This window comes from Vulpes lagopus, chromosome 5 (assembly GCF_018345385.1).
Source record: "Vulpes lagopus strain Blue_001 chromosome 5, ASM1834538v1, whole genome shotgun sequence".
NCBI classification, from domain to species: domain Eukaryota; kingdom Metazoa; phylum Chordata; class Mammalia; order Carnivora; family Canidae; genus Vulpes; species Vulpes lagopus.
In genome coordinates this window covers 127,141,688-127,168,040 of record NC_054828.1, presented here as the reverse complement: position 1 = coordinate 127,168,040, position 26,353 = coordinate 127,141,688, and the positions used below count along the sequence as shown (strand labels likewise).

Genomic DNA, 26,353 nt, shown 5'->3' with positions numbered 1-26,353 from the left:
CTGTGTGCTCGGGTCAGACCACGAGGGCAGCTGCCGGGAATAGGGACGCTGTGTGCAGTCTCACCTGGCCCTGGCCTCAAAATGCCCCAGCCCACCATGGCCGCTACACTCAGCTGTTTCCAGAGTTCCTGTGGCGCAAATTCCCAGAGGAACTGAGCCTGAAGGCCCTACACCATACTTCCGCAGAAGGCTGGACACGTGGTTCCACCCGCTGCCCCGGCCCCTGCCCGAGGAGAACACAACAATGGACAAGGCAGCAGGTGAGTCTGAGAACCGAGGCCTGGCTTCCAGTCCAGATGCCATAACACAGTCTGTGGTCAGCAACGAGGCGCCACCCTCCCTCCTCTCTAGCGGCTCTGCTCAAAAACCAAGGGTCAGGCCTCAGTCCACAATGGTAACTTTCAACGCAAACAAAGTAGGTCAGTCTCACAGGTAAAAACAGTAACAGGTGGCACAGTCAGCCACCTGTCAGAGCTTTGACTGTGTCACCCTAACACAGCTTTGCCTTAGCAGGGCTGCCCCCCAAATTGCCCTCCTCGCACCCACCGCGCTCACCACCCTGAGGAACAGCTGCTCGGTGAGAGGGCCCGGGCAAGACCGACTCCAGAGATAGCTGTGCTGGAATCTTCCAAGTGCTACCCTGAGGGGACATTGCCTAAGCACAAGTCTGGAAGCCTGGGTCCCATTTCTCATCCCTACAGCAGACAAATCCCCATTTTTCCACAGAAGCAAGAAGAGTTTTTTTAAAGTCCCCAAGTTTATCTATCACATGGAGTTCGTTAGGGAAAGCCCTATTCACCCTGTTAGCTGTTATTTATCTTGAAGGAGAATAATAAAGATTGCTCCCTCTTATCAGACTGGAGGATCTGAGCACCTCATATGACAAGGTCAGGAATCTATAAGGTGGGGGTGCCGTCTTTGAAATGCTGAGCTTTGATTATTTGTTCCATCATAACAAAGCCTAAAATGGTCATTTCAAAGCTTCATTCAGACAGAGGTCCTAGACATCCAGTGAAGCAGTCTCCTAGGCTCAGAAGTAGAACATTCCTCAAATTATATATGAGAACAAATATCCACATACAAAAAGCATAATTTCTTTTAAAAAACAATTAGCAAAAAAAAAAAAAAAAGCTAAACTTTTCACAAAATAAGCTTTCCTAGGGAATAACCCCCGCAAAATGTCATTGGAAACATCAGGTCAGGTCTTGCTAAGAACAAATTTTATCTTTTTCAAAAGTAGTAAGGTTGGGAAAAAAATTTTTTAAGACTTTACATATTTATTCATGGGGGGAGGGCGGTGTTCAGGGGGAAAAGCATGCTTCCTGCAGAGCAGGGAGCCCTATGCAAGACCCAAACCCAGGACCCTGAGATCATGAATCATGACCTGAGCTGAAGGCAAATGCTTAACAGACTGAACCACCCAGGCACCCAGAATTGCCCAAAATGCTAATAAAATGTCTCATTACCTACAAGTTGGTGACTTACCACACAATGGACAAGAATGCTGAAGGGGATCCAGAATATCAAGGAGAAAACCAGGACAGAACCTACGATGTTGTCTGCTAAAAACTTCCCTGTGAACAATTCCAAACAGCAAATATTTTGATCAAGTACTTTAGAGACTCAAAATTAAATGCTCTTGGTATACTATCATGGTGTCAGATGCCACACTGCTGGCCAGGCGACGCTACTGACGCAGCACCTAGCACCGTGTCACCCACGCCACATTGGACCACCGCCCCTCAGCCCACACCCCAGCCCACGGGTGCCATTCCACACAGAGACCTGACCTACTTATTGACAAGAACACATCACGTCACAATGCTCAACACGGTCCCTGGAGGGGTGGGGTCAGGGACCGGCCACATAGGAAGCTACTACTCAAAACATGACAAAGTTGTTGCTATTGGGGCATTATTTTTGGGACTTTAAATTATAAACCCCGCAAGACAGAAAGACATCGTTGTTTCTGCGAAATCTGAGGCCCACTTTTAAATAAATGACGCTTACATCATACAGGAGTCAGGTTTACAACTTATGGGACTGAGCCACGCTTATGGTGTCAGGTGTTCATTTTTTAAAGAAAGAAGCCAATATTTTGACAAAGGATTGACTTTCCTTGTCTGAAAATCTGTGCATCCACACCACACAGGGGGAGAGCTGGGAATCCATTTTATCTTCACTGACAAAGTTGTTTCCACAAAAGCTGTGAATATTTCCATCTGCTGTTGCAGTATTAGAGCATATTAATCTGAAAGCACTTTTCTCATGTCATCACTGAAATCGGCTCAGGTCTAAGCAATCAGCCACCCGGGGAAATCACCTACCAAAAGTATTGATGCTCAGCTGGTCAATGAAATCCCAGAATCGCTCGATGACATCCTGTACTCGTTTCTCACATTTGCCCTATGAACAGAAAACATATGGTATTGCCCCTACAAGCGCTGCATTTAGAAGCAACACGGCTGCATAAAAATAATGGACACGAGAAAAGCTACACTAAACCAAACATGCAGGGGACCCATTTTTTGACGCAGGACCTAAGAAAGCAGGATACGCTTGTCATTGCCACCTACACAATTAGTCCATTTTTATAAGTAAATTTAGAATCACCAGGAAATGAAACTTGAGAAAACCAGTTTTGTTTAAGACGGGGCACTCTAGCAAGGGGTCTACTGATCACACACACAACGGGAACAGGAGCCGCCTAACCACAGCCAGACAAGCCCGCCGAACCCCTTTAAAACCTCCTCCATGATTCTGCAGGAACAAAATGTGTTTCAGTAGAGAACAAGAGGGTCTGGCGAAGGTGTGTCGAGCCACCTCTAGGTCTTTGCTATATCAGCACTGATTTCAAAATCGAAACCTGCAATTTTGCCATCTTAATCAATTTTACAATTAGTCTAGGAAACCAAGTAATTAATGCTGACTGCCTAAAATGCAACTTTATCACCAAGGGCCCCCATGGTCCCACCAAGTCCTGGGACTTAGGGTCCCGTGCTCTGGAGGGAGTGCTCCAGTGTCCCAGCCCTCCGGGGTCACACCCACACCCTCACCCAGACAGCCAGGCACACGCGAGCAAACAGTGGGTTAAGGAGGCCTGGCAACACTCCTGCCAACAGCAAAATCAAGTCTTTACGATACAAAACCTGCCCATCTGGCTGTTACGGAAAGAGCTGTACCTAAGTAGATACTCACATTCATGTCACAAAAGCCCACCGTACAGGGCTTTCCTTTCCTCAGGAATAAGTTCTTTTGTTCAGCATCCACGTAGGGCACACACCGGCCCGAGGGGTCCCGGCAGCACACCTTGCAGGAGTTGTCCGTCTCTGAAACAGAACCAGGACCGGCGTGGAAGGCTGGAGTTCTGCTCCACACATGGCGCTCCTCCTTCCCTCTCTCCTCCCACCCCGCTCCCAAGCTCCCAACTGGGAAGGAAATGCGGAAATGCGCGTTTGTTTTTCATTTCAATAGCAAACTATTCCTCATTCACCCCAAGACTAACTTCTGAGTTCATGCTCCTGGGTCCTCAGGCCACAAGGTAAAACCAATTTACACCAAAGAGTTTCCTTTAACAGATTAAAAGCCAAATTATTCTACTTATGATACTAAATGTTTCCCTTCATCCTTTCTTCTTACACTGATTTCAACCCTTGGCTTCTATTTCAAACACACCCTTGGGGAAGCAAGGCTCCAAGGAGAGCCAACGTGGCCTGCGACAGAACAGCCCGGGGCAGATCTGAGGGCGCCACCGTGTGACGTGAGCACGGCAGCCACACGGCCAACGGCCAACGGCCAACCACCCACCGCACGGGGTCATGGACACAACCAGGCACCACATAACCCTCAGGCACACGGACCACCAGCAGAAATGCCCAAACAGTAACTCGGGACAGCACGCGACCCAGAGGAAGTCCAGATTTACACCTACTTGGGAGAAACTGAAATCAACTACAACACAAAACAAGCAAAACCATTTTTGTGGGAAAAGAAAAACCTTTTAATCATTCACTCATTGATCCAGTATTTCCTGAGCATTTGCACATGTCTCTCCAGGGCATCCCAAGCCTCCTGCCACTCACTCGGGAAACTGCTTATTTGGAACCTACTGTGTTTCCTTCCATGTTTACTTGTTCCCCCCGGTGTACCCCACTGTACACACGGTGAGTCCCCAACCTAGTGGTTCTGGACTTCTGGGTTGTTTTGAAAGCAAAAGAACTCTCCTGAGGTGAGGTGGGGTGGGAAGCTTGGAGGCCAATCAGTCCCTGCGGCCCCTTCTCAGACCCAGGAGTTCCAAAAACAGAAGGAGGAAACCTAAGGACAAGTGTCTGAGAGGCCAGCATGTTGTCACCAACCATCACTAAGCAAGGCCCCTGCCCCAGACATCTGGCAGGAAGCAGAGGGCAGCAGGCTCAGCCCTGGTGACAACAGCAGATACCCTGACACACAGGGTCAGATCCTGGAATCTGCTCTCTGGCTGACGTCCTGAGGGAGCGTCAGAGCTCACTGCCAGGAGGCTGCAGACAGCTCCTGCTGCACTCATGGTGTCTAAGACGTGGGGGGGGGAGGGGGGTAGGCGGGGTGGTGAGGACAGACCCCCATCGACCCACTCACAGCAACAAGATCCCCTCCTATCCCGCCCCTAATGCTGCCACATGGTCTGAAAATGCAGCAAGAAGGAAGACCACCACGACATTTCACAGACAAGCCAGGATCTGAATCCACAGAGTTCTCACAGACCACGCTTCCCCTGCCTGGGTTCTTGCCACTGTCCAGCCAGCAGGGGCCCCTGCTGGGCCCTCAAAGGGAGGAGACTGTGAACAAAGATCATCTTCCCTCCGGCTGCACGGACGCAGCACGGACATGTGCTCACCATTACATGCACAGGACTCCAGGTGCTGCTCCCTCTCACAGAAAGGAATGCACTTCCCATCTTTACACTTGCCGAGATCCAAGCACACGGTGTCATCTGCAGCATTTCCAGGAGGCGGGCACTCACTGCTGTTACCTGGAAGCACACAAGAAGCACACAGGTCACAACGAGTCACACGGCCACCAGTCCTACAGGGCAGGCCTCTGATTCCCACAGTCAGCACTGCACGGGCCAGGCCAGGTACCCAGCTCGGGGCAGTGTGGGTCCCTGTGCTCCCAAACAACCCCTCAGCGACTATTTAACATTTTGCTTCTACCTTTTTATTGTGAAACATAACTCCATATAACAGAATATATACATATGTAATACATACACACTACACAACAAACATTACAGCCATTACTTGGACTGAAATCCAAGCTCTGCAGGAAGGCTCAGGGCAGCAGCCAACCGGGCCCCTGCGGCCTCCCCAGTGGCCACTTCCAAGCCCTCACCTCAGCCGGCCTCCAATTTCTTCACCTAAGGGCTCTGCCCTCAGATCCATAACATACTCTCTTCGGTCTACCTGGAACGCTCTCGTTTCCACCATGCAGGGTGGTTGGCTTTTTCTCATCCTTTAAATCTGGCTCAATAGTCTCCCCCAGACCCCCTCAGGCCCCCACCCAGGCCTCTAGAGGCCCTTTCACCCCATTGTGCTCCATTGCTATAGCTACAGTTCTCTCCTTCAAGCACACATTTTGCAATTTACATCTTTTTTTTTTTTTTAAAGATTTTATTTATTTATTCATGAGAGACAGAGAGAGAGGGACAGAGACACAGGCACAGGGAGAAGCAGGCTCATGCAGGGAGCCTGACATGGGACTCGATCCCGGGTCTTCAGGATCACACCCTGGGCTGAAAGAGGCGCCAAACTGCTGAGCCACCGGGGCTGCCCACCTTTTTTTTTTTTTTTTTTTTTAAGAAAGCTCCATGCGCAGTGGGGAACCCAGAGCTGGGTTCAAACTCATAACCCTGCAATCAAGACCTGAGCTGAGATCAAGAGTCAGGCACTCAACCCGACTGAGCCACCCAGGCGCCCCTCCATTTACATCTGAGTAATGATGTGTTTTTGGTTCCCCTGTCACAGACTGGTGAGCTCCACAAGAGCAAAGATCAAACCTATTAATCAACTTTTATCCAATCCCTATCACACGCCATAAATACGCTGCAAATACTTCAGTGAATCAGTGATTCTTCCAGCCAAAACAAAAGCCACAGAAGGAAGGATGTTAACTTGAAGTGAGAGGATGGAATGAGGGGCTCATTCTGGAACATGAGCAGCAGGCACAGTTAAACATAATCACAGAGAACTATTGCATGAGAATAGCGGATGGTGACCAGAGCTGGAGGTCTGACCTTTCACCTGACAAATAGGACCGGTCCACGGAGTCCGAAAGAACTCAGACTTCAGTCAGTGGAGCAGTGACACCGAATTTAAGGCATCTGCCCTGCCTCACACAAAAGCAGCCCTTCACGAAGTACCCTGTATACACCACACACTAACACAGGTGCTGCACATCTGCCTCTGATCTTACAAAACCCTTCACAGCACTGGGCATTCAGTGGCAACAGGACGGGCACATAACACACTTGCTGTTGCTGGAAGCGGGGTGTGGGGAAAAGGCAGCAAGCCAGTGAAGGGGGAGACTGCACTGCCACCGCATTTTTGGTGTGCTGCTGCCCTGCGCAGACACATACAAAATGCCCCATGGCTATCTGCTGAACACCAGTTCTCAAAAGACTAGTATCACAGCATCAGACACAGCCAGTAGAACAAACGAGTGGCACAATCACTGGGCCTGTCCTCAGAGCTGTTGGTGTCCCAGGCCCCACCCAGGGTAGGGGGACCAATAATGTTCACTTCAAATGAGATCCCAGGTGGTGCTTATGCTCTTCATCATGAACGCCGAGTCCTTACAATGAGTTTTAGATTCTGCTAGCTGTTACTTCATATAAAAATATCAAGGGAAGAAAACGCTATTCGCAAGAACGAATAAATTCTTTCAAACTGCTAATGCTTATTTAAAAAAGAACATTTTTCTGATTCTGCTTTATTATTGTAATAAAGCCTGAAACATTGAGCACAGCTAGAAAATGTTTGTGTGAAAACCTGATTGAGACATTCCGGCTCCTGACACGTTGCAAACTGCGGTCATGCTGCTGATATATCTCAGAATGTAAGAGGCATGAGCAGTATCTTGTAAAATGCACATTTAAAAGCCAGAGTAGGGATGCCCGTGTGGCTCACTGGTTGAGCATCTGCCTTTGGCTCAGGTCATGATCCCAGGGTCCTGGGATCAAGTCCCACATCGGGCTCCCCACAGGGAGCCTGCTTCTCCCTCTACCTGTGTCTCTGCCTCTCTCTGTGTCTCTCATGAATAAATAAACTAAAAATCTTTTTAAAAAATTAATTAAATAAACAAATCAAATATCATACAAGAATTCCTCCAACTCAGCAACAGCAAAAAGACATGAAACCCAATTTTTAAAAATGGACCAAATGGCGGCACCCAGCTGACTCAGTCATTAGAGCATGCGACTTTTTTTTTTTAAGATTTATTTATTTGACAGAAAAGAGAGAGAGAGAGAGAAAGCACACATGCACGATCGGGGGGTAGCAGCAGAGAGAGAGGGAGATAATCTCAGACTCCCTGCTGAGCCCAAGGTGGGGCTTGATCCCACAACCCTGAGATCACGACCTGAACCAAACTAAGAGTTAGACCACTCAGGCACCCCAGAGCATGCAGCTCTTCATCTCAGAGTCGTGAATTCAAGCCCCATGTTGGGCATGGAGACCACTTTAAAATAATAATAATAGTAATAATAATAATAATAATAATAATAATAATTAAATAAAATATAAAATTAAATTAAATAAATAAAATATAAATAAACACATACATACATACATACATAAAGGACCAAACATATGAACTGCCTCTTCACAAAAGGAAAAATCTGAATGGCTAACATATATAAGGAGATGTTCAAAAAGGAGATTTGTAAAGGAGATACCTTTACACTCTTCAGATTGGCAAAACAATTAAGACCAGCAATTCTACTCCTCCACATGCACCCAGGAAACTCTTATAACACCTGACAGAGGCATGGGAGATGGACTGTCCTAGTCCTACCTGCAGTAGCCAGAAGATGTAGGCAATCCAAGCCAACACTCAGTGAACAGATAGTAAAAGGCAGTAAATTACACAAGTAAACTCAGCAGGTACCCCAAACAACGAACTATGTACAGACATGGATACAGACAAAGGTGGCACAATAGGGAGAATTCATAAAAATACTGCATTGAGTTTAAAAAGAGATCCAAAGTAGAGTATTATCCTAGCATGTTAAAAACACATATATATGGGCAGCCCAGGTGGCTCTGCGGTTTAGAGCCACCTTCAGCCTAGGGCGCGATCCTAGAGACCCAGGATCAAGTCCCACGTCAGGCTCCCTGCATGGAGCTTGCTTCTCCCTCTGCCTGTATCTCCCTTTCTCTCTCTCTCTCTCTCTCTCTCTCTCTAATAAATAAATAAAATCTAAAAAAATAAAATAAAAAAACATACATACATAAAATAACACTATATTATCTTTCAAGGAAATACACATTCCCAGGCAAATATTAAACACATTATAGTGCTGCCTATAAGAACTAAGTGGACGAAAAGCAAGAAATGCGCAAGCAAGTAGAATGGGCCTGGCACCAATGGTAGGTGTATCTCAATCTAAGGAGTATGATTATGAAGGTGATTTTCATGTGAACAAAATACAGTGTTGTCTCCAACACACACATACTCACCTGAGCAAAGTAGCCCAAGAGAAGCAGCACCAGGGGCACTCACCTGTGCAATAAGACACGCCTTTGCAAGTAGCATTAATAGCCTCTTGGCACTTCTTCTGGGCGGTCTCGAATTGACAGTTTTTACAGCAAGGACTGTTCCTGTCACTGCAAAGGTAAAGCAGACAAGAATGGTTTGAGTTAAATGTCAGCTCCACAGCAAACACTACAGTCATATCACAGGGCCCTGAGGATGGCAGAGAAGGCCTCCTGGCCACCTGTCCTGCACACTCAGCCTTCCTGGGCGCCAGCCCACCTACAGATGCTCTGTCCTTCCTACTGCGGCAGCCGTGATGCAGAGAGTAAGTACACAGAGATCCAAGGTCCAAGGGGGGGACTCATCCTTAAAACATCTTTATGTCCTTGGTTTTCATTAACTTAATACAGTAATTTTTTTTTTAAGGGATGGGGGGTGGAAGACAAGGGCTGCAAGGCCGTCAACAGTGAGGAAACCAGGCAGCCAGAGTCCTGGTCCCCATCATATTTATGACGAGCACGCTACATGGTCAGACCTGCTACCCATCATAAACCCAACTTTTCCCTTCTATGCTGAGCCACGCACTGGTCAGAAAAATGGAAACACAGGAACCTCCTAATTTGTACTACTTCGTCGGCATTTAGTTATGCCACTAAATAGTATTCTCCAACACTATTTTTTTGCACAGAAACACAATAATTTAGATCTCAGGACTGTCATCTGAGTGTGTCTAATATCTTGTTACAATAGAATGCAGCCAGCAACATCATCATTAAATCACCTCTGTGTTTCCTTAGAAAAGACTCTCTGAGCTGTGGGATCCTGAATCAAAAAGTATATAAGATGAAAGACTTTGTAACATAAAGTCACACTGTGTTCCAGAAAGCATTTTTCTTGCTGTAAAGGACAAAAAGAGATAAACCTGCACTCGCACATGTGCACACACCCTTCACCTGATGCTCAGGCACTCACCTGCACTGCACACCTGCCCTCAGCATACAGTCGCTGCTACAGCACGTGTCATTGTTCAGGTACATGATGCCAGGATCGCACTCCTCTCCTTCATCCACCCTGGAGTTCCCACACACTTTGTTGCTTCGCTCTTGAAAACACTCCTGGGACTTACTTTCGATGGTCTTATAGATGGACTGTTTACTGCAGTTTGAAAACATCTTAAAAGAAAAAAAGGCCACAAAGGAACCAAGTAACAATAAAAATTCATTCCCATGGAGTGTTTATGTTTCTTGCCTAGAGACAAACTCTTATTGTAACAGCCACAATCTGAGCTACTGTGAAGGAATGTCAAATTCCATCACTGTCACCTCAAAATGCCAACTATACAGAATCAAGTTATCTCCCTCAGGAGGGTACTCAAAAACTGGTGTAAATTTGGTTAAGAGCCTAAAATTCTCCACAGGCAAGCTATACAAACACTGAGGCCATACATCCCAGTCCGTCCCATCAAGAGGACCCAGTCTGGCTCCACCAGACTCCATGCTGTCCTGTCCCCAGGCATGACATCCTGCACCAATGCAGTGACAGTAAGAATCAAGCATACAGCATCATCTTCCTGGACATAATGACTCAGGGATGCAAAACACAGTCTATCTCTGATTCACCTCTTCTTTTCCCTGGAATGACCCATGTATAAAGCTTCTAAATAAAAAATAAAATTAAATAAAATAAATAAATAAATAAATGCTTCTAAATAGATGAACACAGTAAGACGTATATTACATAGAGCCTATTAGATAAAAATACGAATTGTTACCTAAACATTCACATGGGTCTCCATGATTTTAAGTTTCTTTGAGATTTCTACAGTTGATCAATGTCCCAAAAGAAGCCTCTACCCTTGCTCCCCCACCTGCAATATAGAATCAAGGAAATGGTCTTCTAAATTTGGTGATTTTTACCAGGAGCTCTGAAATGGAGTCCATTTTCCAAACCATCTGAAATTAGCCAGAAAGGGATTAAGAAACTTGAAAAACTTATCTAGTTTGTTTTTTTTTTTTAAGATTTTATCTATTTATTCATGAGAGACACAGAGAGAGAGAGAGGGAGAGAGGCAGAGACACAGGCAGAGGGAGGAGGCAGCTCCCTGCGAGGGAGCCCAATGCGGGACTCGATCCCAGGACCCCGGGATCATGACCTGAGCCTAAGGCAGACTCTCAAACACTGAACCACCCAGGGGTCCCTTGCATAGTTAGTTCCCGAGGCAGGGTGTCCACAAATGCTGCACATTTGCTAAAATGGCTTCACTTTTGCCCCAGAAAAGAGCCTCTGAGAAGCAGAGGCATAAGACCCTCCATAGGTCTGTGAATCAGATACCGAAAGGATTACTTTTGGAAAGATATCCAGACACCCTAAACAGATATACTAACTGGGCTTTTTTTTTTTTTAAGCACCTTCCCATTAATTCTATAGTAAAGAGATTTATTTATTTATTTATTTATTATTCATAGACACACACACACACACAGAGAGAGAGGCAGAGACACAGGCAGAGGGAGAACCAGGCTCCATACAAGAAGCCTGATTCAGGACTCGATCCCGGGTCCCCAGGATCACACCCCAGGCTGCAGGTGGCGCTAAACCGCTGTGCCACTGGGGCGGCCCTATAGTAAAGAGATTTAAGGGGTCTGGTTATTTTAGTCTAGGCCTCCGGCAATTAGAATCTGCTGGGTTTATTCACGAGCACTGCAGATTCATAAACTCAATTTTAGCAGTTAACTCATGGGAGATCAGACACTAAGGAATCAGAATTCACACGGAAGCAGTAACAATCCTCCTCACTAACTTACCAGAGCCATACCCTGAGCGGGGCTCCTGGGCAGGGCTAACGGGACTGTGGTCTCCACGTTCCCTGAAAACCTCAGTCGGGTCTTCTCTTTGCAACCTTCCCACACTCTCTCCTCTTCTGCTAACAAACCCTCCTACGAACTCACCCACCTTGTGCCATCTGATGACAGCAAGGCCCAAGGCAAGTCACTTCTCAGCAGCGTATCTGTGGGAGGTGCCAGGCCCTATCTTTCGAGGTCAAGGAAACCAAGGTGCTTTAAAATCTACTCACAAACATTTTAATTAAAGAATTCATTTAAAATGTAGATTAGGGGAAGCCCCGGTGGCGCAGTGGTTTAGCACCGCCTGCAGCCAAGGGTGTGATCCTGAGACCCAGGATCGAGTCCCATGTCGGGCTCCTTGCATGGAGCCTGCTTCACCCTCTGCCTCTGTCTCTGCCTCTCTCTCTGAATGAATAAATAAATAAATCTTGAAAGAAAAAAAATGTCAATTAGAAGATGCTCAGTGTGTTTTTATAAGAAGATTGATACTTGGGTAAACCGAACTAACAGAAAATACACTAAATATGATGTGCTTGGGACAAAATAAATAAATGGATAAATTTTTCTTTTTTGATAAACTAGCACTTCCTTTCCTTGTCCCTCCATTTTCATTTAAATAAGCTTCATGCTCAACATGGGGCTTGGACTCATGACCCTGAGATCAAGACTCACATGCTCTACTGACAGAACTAGCCAAGTGCCCCAAGAGTTGTGTGTTGTTTTTTTTTTTTAAGTAAGCTCTACGGCCAATGTGGATAGACTGGCACTTCCTGAATTTAAAAGAAGAAAAAAAAAAAAAAAAAAGGCTCTGGCCAGGCACTGTTCTCCTTAGGGTGTCATTACCAGGCCATGGAAGAGCTCCCAGGTAAATCTCACTTAGAAGTTTTAGAGGAGGGATCCCTGGGTGCCGCAGCGGTTTAGCACCTGCCTTTGGCCCAGGGCGCAATCCTGAAGACCCAGGATCGAATCCCACGTCAGGCTCCCGGTGCATGGAGCCTGCTTCTCCCTCTGCCTGTGTCTCTGCCCCTCTCTCTCTCTCTCTCTCTGTGTGTGTGACTATCATAAATAAATAAAAATTTAAAAAAAAAAGAAGTCTTAGATGAAAAAAAAAAAAGAAGTTTTAGAGGAAGAGTCTGCAAAGTAAGACAGTTTCCCCCAAAGTACTCACATCATCCTAACAAAGAAGCAAATGACTACAGAGTGCACTAATCCTATAGCCACAAGCCAAATGTGACTATTTTAGTTTCTTTTCTCTCACCACATATTTCATACTACTATAGAAATGTTCACACATTTGCAAAATGGACAGAATGTATTGTGAACACCCACATGGCCCTCACCAGCTTCAACAATGATCAACTCATGGCTTCATAACTCCTCTGCATGCTCACTGCTTCCTCTTGGCTCCCACACTGGCTAGTGGTGGCTGTTATTTATTTAATAGCTTTATTAAGGCATATTTTACATACCACAAAATTCACCCATTTCAAGTGCACAAGTCAGTGATTTCCAATGACTGTAAATCAGCCTATGGACATGTTCTTGTCCCAATAAGGTCCCTCAAGTTCTTTTACAGTTAACTCCCATTCCCAGCTCCAGCCCCAGGCAACCACTATTGAATTTAAACAGAGTTTTAAAATAATAAAATAAACAAGTTAAAATCCAGTTACTTGGTCTCCCCGGCCACATCTGGAGTGCTCAACGGCCACCTGTGACTAGTGGCTGCTGTATTAACACAGAATGTTTCCGTCATCCCAAAACCTTCTACTGAATAGCACTGAGCTACAATGTATGTGCTTAGAAATGCAGAGACAGGGGCGCCTCAGTGGCTCAGTCGGTTAATTGTCGGACTCTTGGTTTTGGCTCAAGTCGTGATCTTGGGGTCATGAGATCAAGCCCAGTGTCAGGCTCTGCATTCCGTAGGTGTCTGCTTGAGATTCTCTCTCCTCCTCTGCCCCCTCACCCCAGCTCTCATACACACACTCTCTAAAATTAAATTAATCATTAAAAAAAAAAAAAAAGAAGAAGAAGAAAAGAAATGCAGAGACAACTCTGAAAAGCAGAGGAAAATTCAACTGGGTATGTGACAAGTCGGAGGAGTACACAGAAGTGAGGCAGGCAAAGCGCCTAAGGTACAAGTCATCAAGCAAAGGAAAAATAAAACTTAAGGTACAAAGCAAGAGGGGAAGAGACTGTTTATACATAATAGCCAAGGAAAAATATGACAAAAAACATGAGAGAGAAACTTCCCAAAGCAAAGCCAGAGAAACACAAGAGTAATCCTTTCCTCTAGCTCCTTGCCAGCCTTTAGAGAGCCATGGCCCCGCCTGAAAAAGGAAATCAGGAGAAATACTTCACAGTCTTTCCTGGTTAGGGTCAGCCCTCTCTAACTCGGCAACACCTATGTTCTCCTCATGAGGCTTTGTGCTGCTTAACCTCAAGTGAAATGCACAAACCAGATGCCTGTGAACAGTTTCAGCTCAGACTCTAGGAATCCATCGTAGCCACTCTTGAAGTTTCTGCAGGCGTCTACGATATCCCATGGGACTAGCGTACTCTCAGAAACCCCCACTAGCTAACTGTTCATTTATTTACTCAGCAAATGACTATGTGCTAGGTACCCCTGCTAGGCACTGGAGACAGCTGTGAACAAGATAAGTGAGGGCCTTTCCCATGGGAAGTTTATAATCTGGCAAATTATGTATTTTGTTGCTAAAGTTTATGAAACATGCAAATTAGAGTTAAAATGAATAACAGCTTGTATAAGGAACGACATGAAATTTTTAACTTGCACAGACCCCGCCATCTAGAACTCTAACACGAGCCATTGCTATCACTAATTTTCCATATAGCTCAAATCAACACAATTGACTTTAATAACAGTACAAATGATAGCCTTAACCAGATTGATGGACCACATTTCACTCTAAAACAAAAAAAACAAGTTCGACGGTACTCTGTAATTTGCAGTTCCATCCCTGGAATGGAATGCTTTTCTGTGCTCTCGTTATAATTAAACATAGCCTCTTTCTTTCCTAACCTAAAAAAGCTCCAAAAGATACATACCTTATTGTTCTCGTGATCTCCACTCACAGCTATGGGATACATAACGTATTTTCCGCCCTGGTCCTCATTTGGGGCACATTCCGCTAGGCCATCCGGATCATGTTCTGCTCCAAAGTTGTGTCCCAATTCATGAGTTGTAACCAGGTCAGCTTCCTTAAGGATCACGCAAAGAAAACATTATTTCTTAATATCCAACCATCGGCTGCTTTGGCCAGCCACACCCTGCTTTTCTTAAATGGGGTCCTGATAAATGGGATCAACAAGAGGATAGTGGTTGGACTGCGGGAGTTGGGAGTGTCTAGACTGAAGGGCCCAGCACAGTGGGATAAAAAAAAACTACACCACCTATAACATCATAGCCAAACTACCAGTGTAGCAGAGGCCAGTATTTCCTATCAATATCCATTCTCCCTTCTTCCTTAAAAAATCCTAATCCTGCTCATGTTGGCAATGTACTCTACTAAAACAGCCATTTTCCCGTATTTCCTTGAGGGCAGGTCAGTCACATGACTGAGTCTGTCTAGCAAGACATAAACAGAAGCCAGTGAGTGAGACTTTGAGTTTTTTAGAAGGGACAGACAGGGCTCTGTCCCCCTTTCTACAACATAGAGGAGAACCATCTTGTGAGCAGATGAGAAGCATGAGGACAAAGGCTTGTGCTCAGAGGGGCTGAATGAAAACTCTAAGATCCTGGCTCCCTGCGAGCATCACTATGCTGCTGCAGCTACCCACAGGATGCTATCCCTGACCTTGCTGACTGAGGCAAATACACCTCTTATTTATGAATAAGATTTGGATTTTTAGTTGTATGGATTTGCTGGAATGTGCCTAACACATTCCTAATGGATATACCTGGGCAAAAACAAGATCCTAAAATCTTCTAAAGGAAAAAAACAGGTCACGTACAAAGGATAAGAAATCAGAAAGACTGGAATGCCTGGGTGGCTCAATGGTTGAGCATCTGCCTTTGGCTCAGGGTATGATCTCAGGGCCCCATATCAGGCTCACTGTGGGAAGCCTGCTTCTCTCTCTCTCTGCCTATGTCTCTGCCTTTCTGTGTGTCTCTCATGAATAAATAAATAAAATCTTAAAAAAAAGAAATCAGAGGGACTGGGACGCCTGGGTGGCTCAGTGGTTGAGCATCTGCCTTCAACTCAGGTCATGATCCTGGGGTCCTGGGATCAAGTCCCACATCGGGCTCCCTGCAAGAAGCCTGCTTCTCCTTCTGCCTATGTCTCTGTCTCTCTCTGCCTCTCATTCATTAATAAATAAAATCTTTTAAAAAATCAGAATGACTCCATATTGATTCTAACATTAACACAAAAGACATATTCAGATATGTAAAAATCTCAATTTTCCTCTCATGTACCCTTTTCTTAAGAAGCTCCTAGAAGATACACTACACCAAAATGATGGTCTAAATCAAGAAAGAGGAAGAACAAGAGGTCCAGGAAATGTGGGAGTTTGGGGAGGTCTTCAAATGACAGCTACACTATAGGACTGGGAGCCACGTAGCCTGCAGAGAAAACCACAGGGTGAAAGGCTCCGGAAGTGGTGTCTTCAGGAAAAACAACAAAAGAAATCTCACAGGTAGCTTTTATCTTTTTCTTTATATTTTTTATTTTCTCATTTCCCACCAAACACATGTATTTTTTTAGGCAGAAACAAACAAAATATGTATTACTTTTTATTTTTATTTTTTTTGTATTACTTTTTAAAAAGATTCCTACATAAATATATACAGCTGGGGTTCTACTACAATAAAATCAAAATCTATCCTTTTAAAAAACATGAGAACATACCTTTGTAAGGATGGTTTTACCATAATTTTTTGTGCTGGTCAAACCACTATTCAAATAGATATTCTTCTTTCCAATTGGACTATAATAAGCTAGAGGACAAAGGAAACAGTGACAAATCACTTATTTAATACAGGATTACCATATAATCTAATCAACCTGCCATCCCCACATAACCACACAACAAATGGAAAACTCACCCTTTGGGCAAACACCTCCATGACTGTTTGCTCTGGGAGAACCAACATACGCTAACCCAAGAGTTCCCATATCAAAATCTTGATACGTAAAAAGATGTGCTAGGCAGACTTTAGATGCTTCTTCAGCTATATCAAAGCTAAATTGCTTTAAGAAAAAAAAAAGGATACTTAATTAGATTAACAATTACATCAGACCAGAAGTTTCAACCAGACACTGGAGAAAAACACCCTATGACTAACTGCAGTTCTGCATCAGCAACCACCAAACTGCAGCACCAAGCCTCCTCACCTACATTTTCACCCACCTATATAGGTAGGAAGTGGAGTGCTGTCAAGTCGGGGAGGCAGTAGGATAGGGAAGAACTTGGGAGCTTTTTATAGCAGTTCAAACCCAAGAGGGCTGGTGTGGAGCTGTGCAGCTCAGCCCTGGGGATATTCCAAATCTGTAAGTCTCCGTGCTTGGATATTCCTTCCAAGGGATGTCAGCACCTACTACCCAAACAGATTCCCTCAAAAGTATTTCGAGGATTTTATGGGCTTTGTATATGTTTGGGTTGTTTTTTTCTAAGTTCATTTATTTTTAGTAATCTCTACACCCAACATGGGGCTCGAACTTGCAACCCTAAAATCAAGAGTCTCATGCTCTTCCAACTGAGCCAGCCAGGTGCTCAGGGTTTTTTTGTTGTTTTGTTTTTTTAAGCTTGCCTTGGTTTTCCAGCCTCTGGAACCATAAAACATAAATTTCTGCTGTTTAAGCTGCCGGGTCTGTGGTGCTCTGTTACTGGCAGCCCTAACAGATTAGTACCCCAGCCAAGCCTCTTTAGAAGTGAACGGTGCTGTCTGAACCTCTGGATGTGGCAGTGGATCACAGCAGATTAAGCCACACAGAGTACTCTACACATTCAGCATTCTTTGGATCTCAACCTGGATAAAGAATTGGTAATATCCTTTAACTCCATTTAAGCTTTGAAAACTTAATTTTTGCCTTGTGAGACTGATGAGCCACACTGTGCATGGACTAACCCATGGAAATGATTAGATAAATAAGTATTGTTATAAGCTGCTGAATTTGTGGTAACTTGTTGGAGCAGCCATAGGAAATCAATACATTTACTAACTTATTAAAAGATCACTATCACCTCACAAAGGTCATTTTACAACAAAGCAATCACATACACAAACCCAAGACACTGAAATCTGTAGCAAAAAGGATCAATCCTACCCTGTTGAGGCAAGAATTATATGGCATAGAATGTTTAGGCTATCTTTAGATTTATTACTAGAATACAGTCACAGAGGTTTTTAGAAAACTTTCAGATCTCCAAGTTATATTTCTACTAATACATTTTCATACTGTTTGACAATTACTGACCTGGGAGATCTACTGATAAGTTTCAAAGAAACCTGAACAAAATGGTATGCAAAAAGTGTCTATATTGGGTATACATTTTCTGAAGTCTCAATACTTCAACAACTAAATTCTCAAAGATATTAAGGTCAAGAAGTACTGCTTTCTAGCATCTTTCGTTTTCAGAACTTTTTGGCCTATCTTGCTGTCTGCCCTGCTACAGGGGTAAGGTCATTGCTGGATTAGCTGGGGTGGGCTGCTCCTGGTTCTCAATTACCTTTGTCATCATACCCCTTCATTGAGATGCAGACATGCCCCATGTACTAGAAACCAAAAAGGGTGCTAACAGCATCATACCCAGGACTCTGCCACCTACCTCCAGCAACATCTTCACATCCCAAGCATCCTTTTCTTCATTTGGGTAACTTTTTGCCATGTTATAGTGCCTTTCACCAGGTTTCACCTCTTGTGGAGACTTGAGAATGCGGATCTATACTTAAAAAGACAATATACTTAGAACACTTAAGAAAAAGGCATAAGACTAAAGTAATACCACACTTCTAGCTATTCAAAATAAGATCATCTACCATTCTAGAAAAAATGTTTTAAAACCAAAATTCCATAAAATTCTTCAGCTCTAATATCCATTTAAAAACAAACTGAGAAGCACATGGTATGGAAAACATGTATGTCAATGAATTATTTATCAACTTATAAATGTAATCCTCAACTCTTATTTCCTCTACATTTAGTTTGACAAAATGAGAACTTGGGTTCCACAAGCTTAAAATATTTACTCCAACTACAGTCAATGATTCAGAGACCCAGAAGAATTAGATGTCTGTCACTGCACTCCACAAAAAGATTACAAAGAACAGGAGCTCTTCCTTGTACATATAGTAAAAATTCACGTTAATCCCGCTTTAATAAAAAAGGAATAAAGGCTTTACTCCAAGGAGATGAAACGTTACTGACCAGTGAGCGTGTTTAGGGAAAAGAACAAAGCCATCTCAGCTCAGCCATTTCTGGCCTCTTTTCTGGATGTGCCTGCCTGGAGAGGGTATATTCTGGTCTGTTCTGCTCTGCCACCACATGGGAAGCTCACAGGGGAGGGCTCAGCAGCTTTGGTGGTGGGTGGTCAAGATCAATTCCAGGATGAAATAGGTGGGAAGCCCACTATGACTGCACACGTAAACCACACCCTCCAATCCATCCGTCATCATTATTATAAAGCTGATATTTAATCTCCTTTACTGCACCTATTTTTCCAAGTGGTCCCAAGTTCTTAAGGCAAAGGGAGTTTTATCTATTAGTTCCCTAAAATTTGTTTTTTTTTTTTTTTTTTTTTTTTTTTAGTTCTTTTTTTAGTTCCCTAAAATTTGAACATGATGCAGCTATTTTAGACTAGTGAGGCAACTTTCTATGTACCATAATGGAACAATCACCAACATACTCGCCAAATGAAAAAGCAAGGTGCAAAAGAGTAGAGCATACCACCATGTGTCAAATACACACATATACAGACACATGCTATACATGCACAGAATCTCTCCGGGACAGCACTTATGAGACTTGCGACACGGAGGCATCTCATGGGGAAAGGGGCTGGTGTGACAATAGGCAGAGGTTGAAGAGACTTACTTTTCACTGGCTTTTGTACCTTGTGTATATATTACCTATTCAAATAACAACTTAAAAGAAAATGCAAAACAGTAAAAGAATAGAAAAGGGAAAAATAATTCTCTTAGTTTTATACAAGTACTATAAAAGTTTAACATTTATAAAGTATAGTATGATGTAAAATTTCAAAAGTTTTGTTTCTTAATCTCTAAATCCTATACCTCAGTACCTATAAGAATATGGTTAATTAATAGAAAGAGCCTGGAAACAACAGAAAATAATTTACATATTAAACATCTGTCCAAAGCAATACCCAACTTTAGAAGTCTTTTTAATTAGTCTTATCAATTTCAAACAGTGTTTACTATGAGATATAATTAAGATGACATCAATAATCCATTGTTGAATGCGCTCTATGAACAGGTTATAAAAAACCAGAAAATTGGGGCGGGGGGGGGGGGGGGGAGATCTACTGGTTCTATATGTACAGATGCCCTGCCAATGTACACCGTATTTGAGTAAATTTTCTAAGGATTCAACAATATGTGCCAACATTGTAACTAAAGAAAAAGCATAATCAAAAAAAGTAAAACAATGAAGAGGATAAAACCAACATAAATTGAGAGAAAGATCACAGCAAAAGGCGGCTTTCTGCCTACAACAAGCCTAAGAACAAAAAACTTCACATCTGTAAATAATTAATTCAAAAATGCTATACAATTCACTGGCATGTCCACATTTTAAGATTAGAGTCGAAGATGAGTTACAAATACTTGCATCACATCACTCTGCCGAGTAACAAAAGCCACATCCACAACCATTGGTAAATACCTGCTCTATCTGTATTCCATAACCTTTGAAACCAGCGTTGTCCCATGAAGTGTTCCGATAGATGTCATCCACCCGGTCAATAAGCTCTATCTGTGTTTACAAAGGAAAGAGTGTGAGGAAGACATGTGTATAATTATCACTCTGCAACGTAATATAAATTTTTCAGGGATTAAAATGGTCAGTTTAGAGAAAATACCACTGTCAGAGTTTCCATCAATTACAAAACTAGCACTAAGATGTTATCCCGTAACATTGGTGACACTAACAAAACAAATAAATATGCCTAGCCTCAAGCTTAAAGTGTTATGCCAGAATCAAGAAGTGGTACAGTTCATCTCAAATTTTAGATTATCAATTGCATATGAACCAAACTATAAGTAACTTCTAAAATAGTTCAACTATAAAAATGAAAGTTAAAGGTCTAAAATAGTTCAACTACAAAAATGAAAGTTAAAGGTCAACCAATGTACTAAAATATGCCCTTCTAAGAAAGTAGTAGTCCATCTCCACTCCATTTCTTGGCAAGCATCTGAAATGTCTTCCCCAGAAAGAGGTGAGGGGCAATAACAGATGCTGCTCAAGCTATCCCCAAACCTCACTGGGCAAAGTCCAGCCCCAAGGACTGGGCAGAGAGGGACAGAAGAGCAAACTCCCACCATTCCCCTCTCTTCTGTCGTATGATTTGGGAAGGGAGGTAAGGTAGACAGAGAATACTGGGGGAGAAGGGACAAGGGTTGATTCCAACTACAGAAGAACAAATGCTCATTGCCCATCTTTACCTCCAACAGACTGTTCTATTGTTCACCAACTGGCTAGATGAGGTTTGTTCTAGCAACTGTGAAGCATATTAGAGATCTAAAAACTGTTGTTTGCTTATAGTAAGTGTAAAACTAAGAAATGCAGTTTTTAAGACTAGACCTATCATCATATTCATATTTGTGGTGTAATAAACAAAAAAGTGTATTAAAACCCCCTTAATACAAAACTCACATTAAGAAGTAACTTTTTCAAGAAAGAATCTTTTACTTAGGAACAAGAATTGCAGTGACTTCACACACTACTCCTACTACCCTCATAATAAATTCTTTCACTTGACATTGGAAGGGGAGGGAAATAGGGGGAGGGGGGGACAAATAAAACACAGAGAATGGAAAAAGCAAGGCAAGGAGAAAGGCATCTTTTGGGGCCTACACTCTGGGTTCATGAATAGTTGCATTCTCTTTTATTCCTTCAACAAAAACATTTCGTCAGTGCCAAATTATCACAACGAATGAGATCATACTAACAAAAAATGTCAATGAAAAAGGATTCCCTTGGCTTTTCAAATTATAATAGTAAAGGCTCAAAAACTCAGTGTCAGTACTTCTGTAATCTTTCTTTTTGAATCTTTGCTCTACAGTTAGTTATGACCATGAAAGTTCCACCTACTTCACATAGTTATAGTCCAACAATTAGCTATTTTATACAACATAAGCCAAAAGGATCATCTTCTCTGAAATATACATATAAGCAAAGAACACACAGAGGTTCATATAAATACTTTTTTTTCCCCACTCTGGAGCATATATTCACACGAGTCACAGCCATTATAGCAGTGATGTTTTCAGAGTTCAACTGAATAGAGAAGGGAGGCCTATGCTATGAATTCTCCCTACACCTAATATGCATAAAAATTCTAATGTGCAAAACATTAGTTCAAAGGTAAAATGGGTTTTAAAAAATTTGAAATTAGAATCTCTACAGAGTAATATAAGAACCTAAGAGAACTCCCCATTATTTTAGGAAATAACAAGGCATCTGAAACATCTCATTTCATTACATTTCACATCATAGCAGTCTTCTCTTAATTGGAATTTCCCTATCTACCTCGATTTTTATGTCTAGTGACCTGATCCAATATCAGATACTTACTAAGTAATTTGTAGTTGTACTCTCTTCCCCTCTGCCCATGTATTTGTAAAAGCGATGATCTGCTACCACCAACAATTTACAGGTGTTCTTCAATGGGTTAGGATCAGCTCTTCTCTTCACCCGATGAACAAACTCTAATATGAATTTGTATGCACTATTAAATCAAAATTCATCAAAACAAGGAGTTTTTTTTATAGTAACACTTTAAATCTACCATATTTTTGAAACAAACATTATTTGAGCTTAGTATCCCTTAAAGATACCTTCACAAAAAACAATTTGGAGACAGAAAAGTAAAAAGTAATATGAGGTTTTAAAATAGAATTCAAAACCAAGGAAAAAGGCCTCCTTCAGAAGGTTTTAAAATGAAACTTTTAAAAAGTACTTAAGGTAAGACAACCATCTAGCTTATTGTTGGTCATTTTCTTCTAGAAGTTTACAAATTGTGCTCGCTTTGGCAGCACATATACTAGAAGTTTACCAATTAACCAAAGTAAGAGTAAAACCACCAAGATAATCAGACACTAAAAATTAGTTTATGGTAATAGGTCCTTCTCTTTATCAAATATCCAACTGACTATTTATATACTAAAATGTTAGCCATATTCTGTAAGTTTTCAAAAACGAGGACAGTCGAGTAATTCTCCATGATGGCTAGGTTTTTCCACGACCCTAAACTGATCTGTCACGGGGAACCTGCCTGGCTCAGTCAGTAGAGTGCGCGACTCTTGATCTCCGGGTTGTGAATTCAAGCCTGATGTTGGGTGTGGAGATCACTTAAAAAATAAAATCTTTGGGGAACTTGGGTGGCTTAGTCAGTTAAGTGCCTGACTTTGGCTCAGGTCGTGATCTCAGAGTTCTGAGATCGACCCCCATATTTCAAGGTGTCTGCTTGTCCCTCTCTGCCCTTCCTCCCCACTCGTGCTCTCTCTCCAATATATATATAAAACCTTTTAACAAAATATTTAATAAATAAATAAAAATAGAGTGAGCTGTCCCAAGACTGATAACCTCTTTCTAAACAGTACAGACCTCTCTTGGTACCAACTAATTTCTCATAAGCTTATCTAAAGATATTATTTTTCGGGATCCCTGGGTGGCGCAGAGGTTTAGCGCCTGCCTTTGGCCCAGGGCGCGATCCTGGAGACCCGGGATCGAATCCCACATCAGGCTCCCTATATGGAGCCTGCTTCTCCCTCTGCCTATGTCTCTGCCTCTCTCTCTCTCTCTGTGTGTGATTATCATGAAAAAATAAATAAAATTTAAAAAAAAAAGATATTATTTTTCAACAGTATTTTGTTATTTCTAAATACCCCAAATAAAAACACTTTCCCTCCTCTCCATACCCACTTAAACACTATATGTATTGTCAACCCTTCTTTACTATTTACAAAAAAAAAAAAAAAAAATTCCCTCAGATTATTCAATTTCCCCTTTCTGTAGACTTTTTCCGACCTTTATTGTTATCATTATTTGAGTGTTTTCAATTCTCACAGGCAAAAGAATTAAAGAAAATTCTGAATAAAACTATTTTCAAGTCAAATACTACATTTACTAATCAATTAACCACCATCTCTACTGAAGACAGCCATAATGCATATTTGAAATAATTTCTTATTTGAAATATATTTTTAAGTCTTACCATTAGGTGGCTCTCTGTCTACCAGCCCTTTTGGAAGCAACTCTTCATTATCCGCCTTTATATAACCACATACTTTTGGAGACTGTAGGCGTGAAACATTCTTGATATCTTCAGATTTATAAACTAACATTCTTTTGTCTTTAGTATCATTAATTAGTCTCCAAAGTGGCTAAAACAGAAATCATATAATTGAGACACAAAATATAAGAATTCCCAAACAATCAATTCTTACAACATCCTTTGTTTTTAGGTAACATTCATTTCCAGCTTAAGTAAACTGACTAGTCATTTTAACAAAAACAAATCATTTCAACTTTTCTCAGAGCTTCTATGCTGGCAAATAAATACATGGATTATTCACCCTTTGATTTTTATCTGTATTTGAAGAAAGCATTATTTTGTACAAGTTATGAAACCTTTCAGAAGATCCAGAAAAGGAAACGCAGAACCTTTTTCATTCATTCAAAAACATTTCTGTAACACCTACAGCATGCCAACCCCACTCCAGGTAATGACCTATAGCAACAAACAGGAGATGAGCCTTTGGTCCCTGCACCGTTCTCATTCCAGTGTCCTTAGTATCTTTTTACCATGAAGGTTTTATACACAGGAGAGAAGGCAGAAAATTTGCAGTAATGTGCCTAAAACTTATTATACCTTTCAGGAAGAGCAGTTTTTAAAAAATCTTCACTTTCCCTATCACAAGGTCACAGTAAATCAGAACTAACACATTTGAAAAGTTAGTCAAATCAAAAACAAAGTTCCAATAAGGATGCTGGTCTCATCCAAACTAAGCAGCTTATGAGCAAAGTACAAAAAGATACTGTGTGTACACACACACACACTCTCATATTATATATATATATATATATATATGGATATATAAAATCTCCTTCCATATCCATCATGGAAATGAAAATCTAAACCACGAGGACATGACTTCACATCTGCCAAGATGGTTGGAATCAAAAACAGGTCATAAGAAGTATTGGTGAAGATGTGGAGAAGTCAGAAGTCTCATATACTGTGGAATGTAAAATGGTGAGAATGTGGAATGCAGCCACAGTCTGGAAAACAGTCTGGTAGTTCCCCAAAAGGTTAAAAATAGAGTTAGCCTATGACCCAGAAATTCCACTCCTGATATAAACCCCAGAGAATTGAAAATAAATGCTCACACAGAAACTTGCTCACAAATGTTCACAGAAGCATTATTTGTAATAGCCAAAGAAGTGAAAACAATCCAAATGTCCATAAAACAAGCACAATATGGCATATCCATACAATAGAATATTTGGCAATAAAAAGAAATGAAGTACTGACACAGGCTAAAGCATGGATGAAACTTAAAAATATACTAAGAGAAAGAAGCCAGTCATAAAAGATCACATATTGTGATTCCATTTATATGTACGACCAAGCAAATCTAAAGAGATCATGGATCAGTGGTTTCCTAGGGCCAGGGGATTTGGAAGCAAAGGGTGGTGGGCTGCTAGAGGGTACAGTATTTCTTTTGCAGGTGGTGAAAATGTTCTAACATTGATTGTGGTGATGACTTCCATAACTAGGATACAGTAAAAGCCAATGAATTATATCCTTCATAATGGATATAAATGAGTGAACTGTATAGTATGTGAATTTTACCTCAATAACGCTATTAAATATAGTTGACATAAATAAATAAATAAATAAATAAATAAATAAATAAATAAATAAATAAAGTTGACTCTCCCACAATGCAGGGATTAGGGGCAATGACTCCCCCCCCCCCCATGCAGTTGAAAATCTATCACATGTAACTTCAATGCCCCCAAAACAAATACTAATAGCCTACTGACTAACCGGAAATAAAATCTCTTAAACAAAAAAAAAAAAAAAAAAAAAAGGAAGGCTGCTAGTTTGGTCTTGGTTTCTGCTGTTAGTACTTCAGTGGAGGAGTAACCAGAGCCTGAGTTTCCCTCTTTTAACTTCTCAAACTATCACCTTTTATTAATTTTGCATTTCCTGAGAGTCTAGGGGGTAACAGGAGAAGACTTGACTTTTGTCTTTGCAAACATTTACACTTATAGTAGGATTATTAAAGAATAAAAAAATGAATCAGGAGAGAAAGGAAGTTTTCTCTTCCCATTATCCACCCCCTATATGACTTTCTCTCAATTATGGCACTTAGAAATAGAGTGCATCTTAGGGCAGTCTCTCAGACGTGTAAAAAATATTATCTTCTTTTTCTTTTAATAAAGAACCATCTACTTCATTGGTTAAAAACTTTAAACACAAGGAAAATAGAAGTACAATTAAAGACTTTTGTCTTCTTAAAACAACTGGGAAACAGTTTTAACAGCTCCCACCCCAAAAAAAATTTACATACA

General features: G+C 42.0%; 1 protein-coding gene across 5 annotated transcripts in view; it reads right to left on the bottom strand.

Annotated features, from left to right (window-relative positions):
• The window catches only part of ADAM17 (ADAM metallopeptidase domain 17), a 48,976-nt gene that overhangs the window by 2,450 nt on the left and 20,173 nt on the right, over positions 1–26,353 (bottom strand). For 3 of the 5 annotated variants that reach the window (XM_041755637.1, XM_041755638.1, XM_041755635.1), the window contains 13 exons: positions 23,988–24,156; positions 22,346–22,479; positions 20,435–20,524; positions 18,360–18,473; positions 16,636–16,780; positions 16,439–16,527; positions 14,637–14,789; positions 9,700–9,899; positions 8,755–8,858; positions 4,874–5,008; positions 3,199–3,329; positions 2,328–2,406; positions 1,486–1,574 (listed from right to left, as the gene is read on the bottom strand). In XM_041755637.1, the coding sequence (XP_041611571.1) occupies positions 1,486–1,574; positions 2,328–2,406; positions 3,199–3,329; positions 4,874–5,008; positions 8,755–8,858; positions 9,700–9,899; positions 14,637–14,789; positions 16,439–16,527; positions 16,636–16,780; positions 18,360–18,473; positions 20,435–20,524; positions 22,346–22,479; positions 23,988–24,156 (1,632 nt within the window). Of the gene's footprint in view, positions 1–1,485; positions 1,575–2,327; positions 2,407–3,198; positions 3,330–4,873; positions 5,009–8,754; positions 8,859–9,699; positions 9,900–14,636; positions 14,790–16,438; positions 16,528–16,635; positions 16,781–18,359; positions 18,479–20,434; positions 20,525–22,345; positions 22,500–23,987; positions 24,157–26,353 lie in introns of those variants that run through there. The other 2 variants (XM_041755639.1, XM_041755640.1) reach the window with 2 other exon arrangements.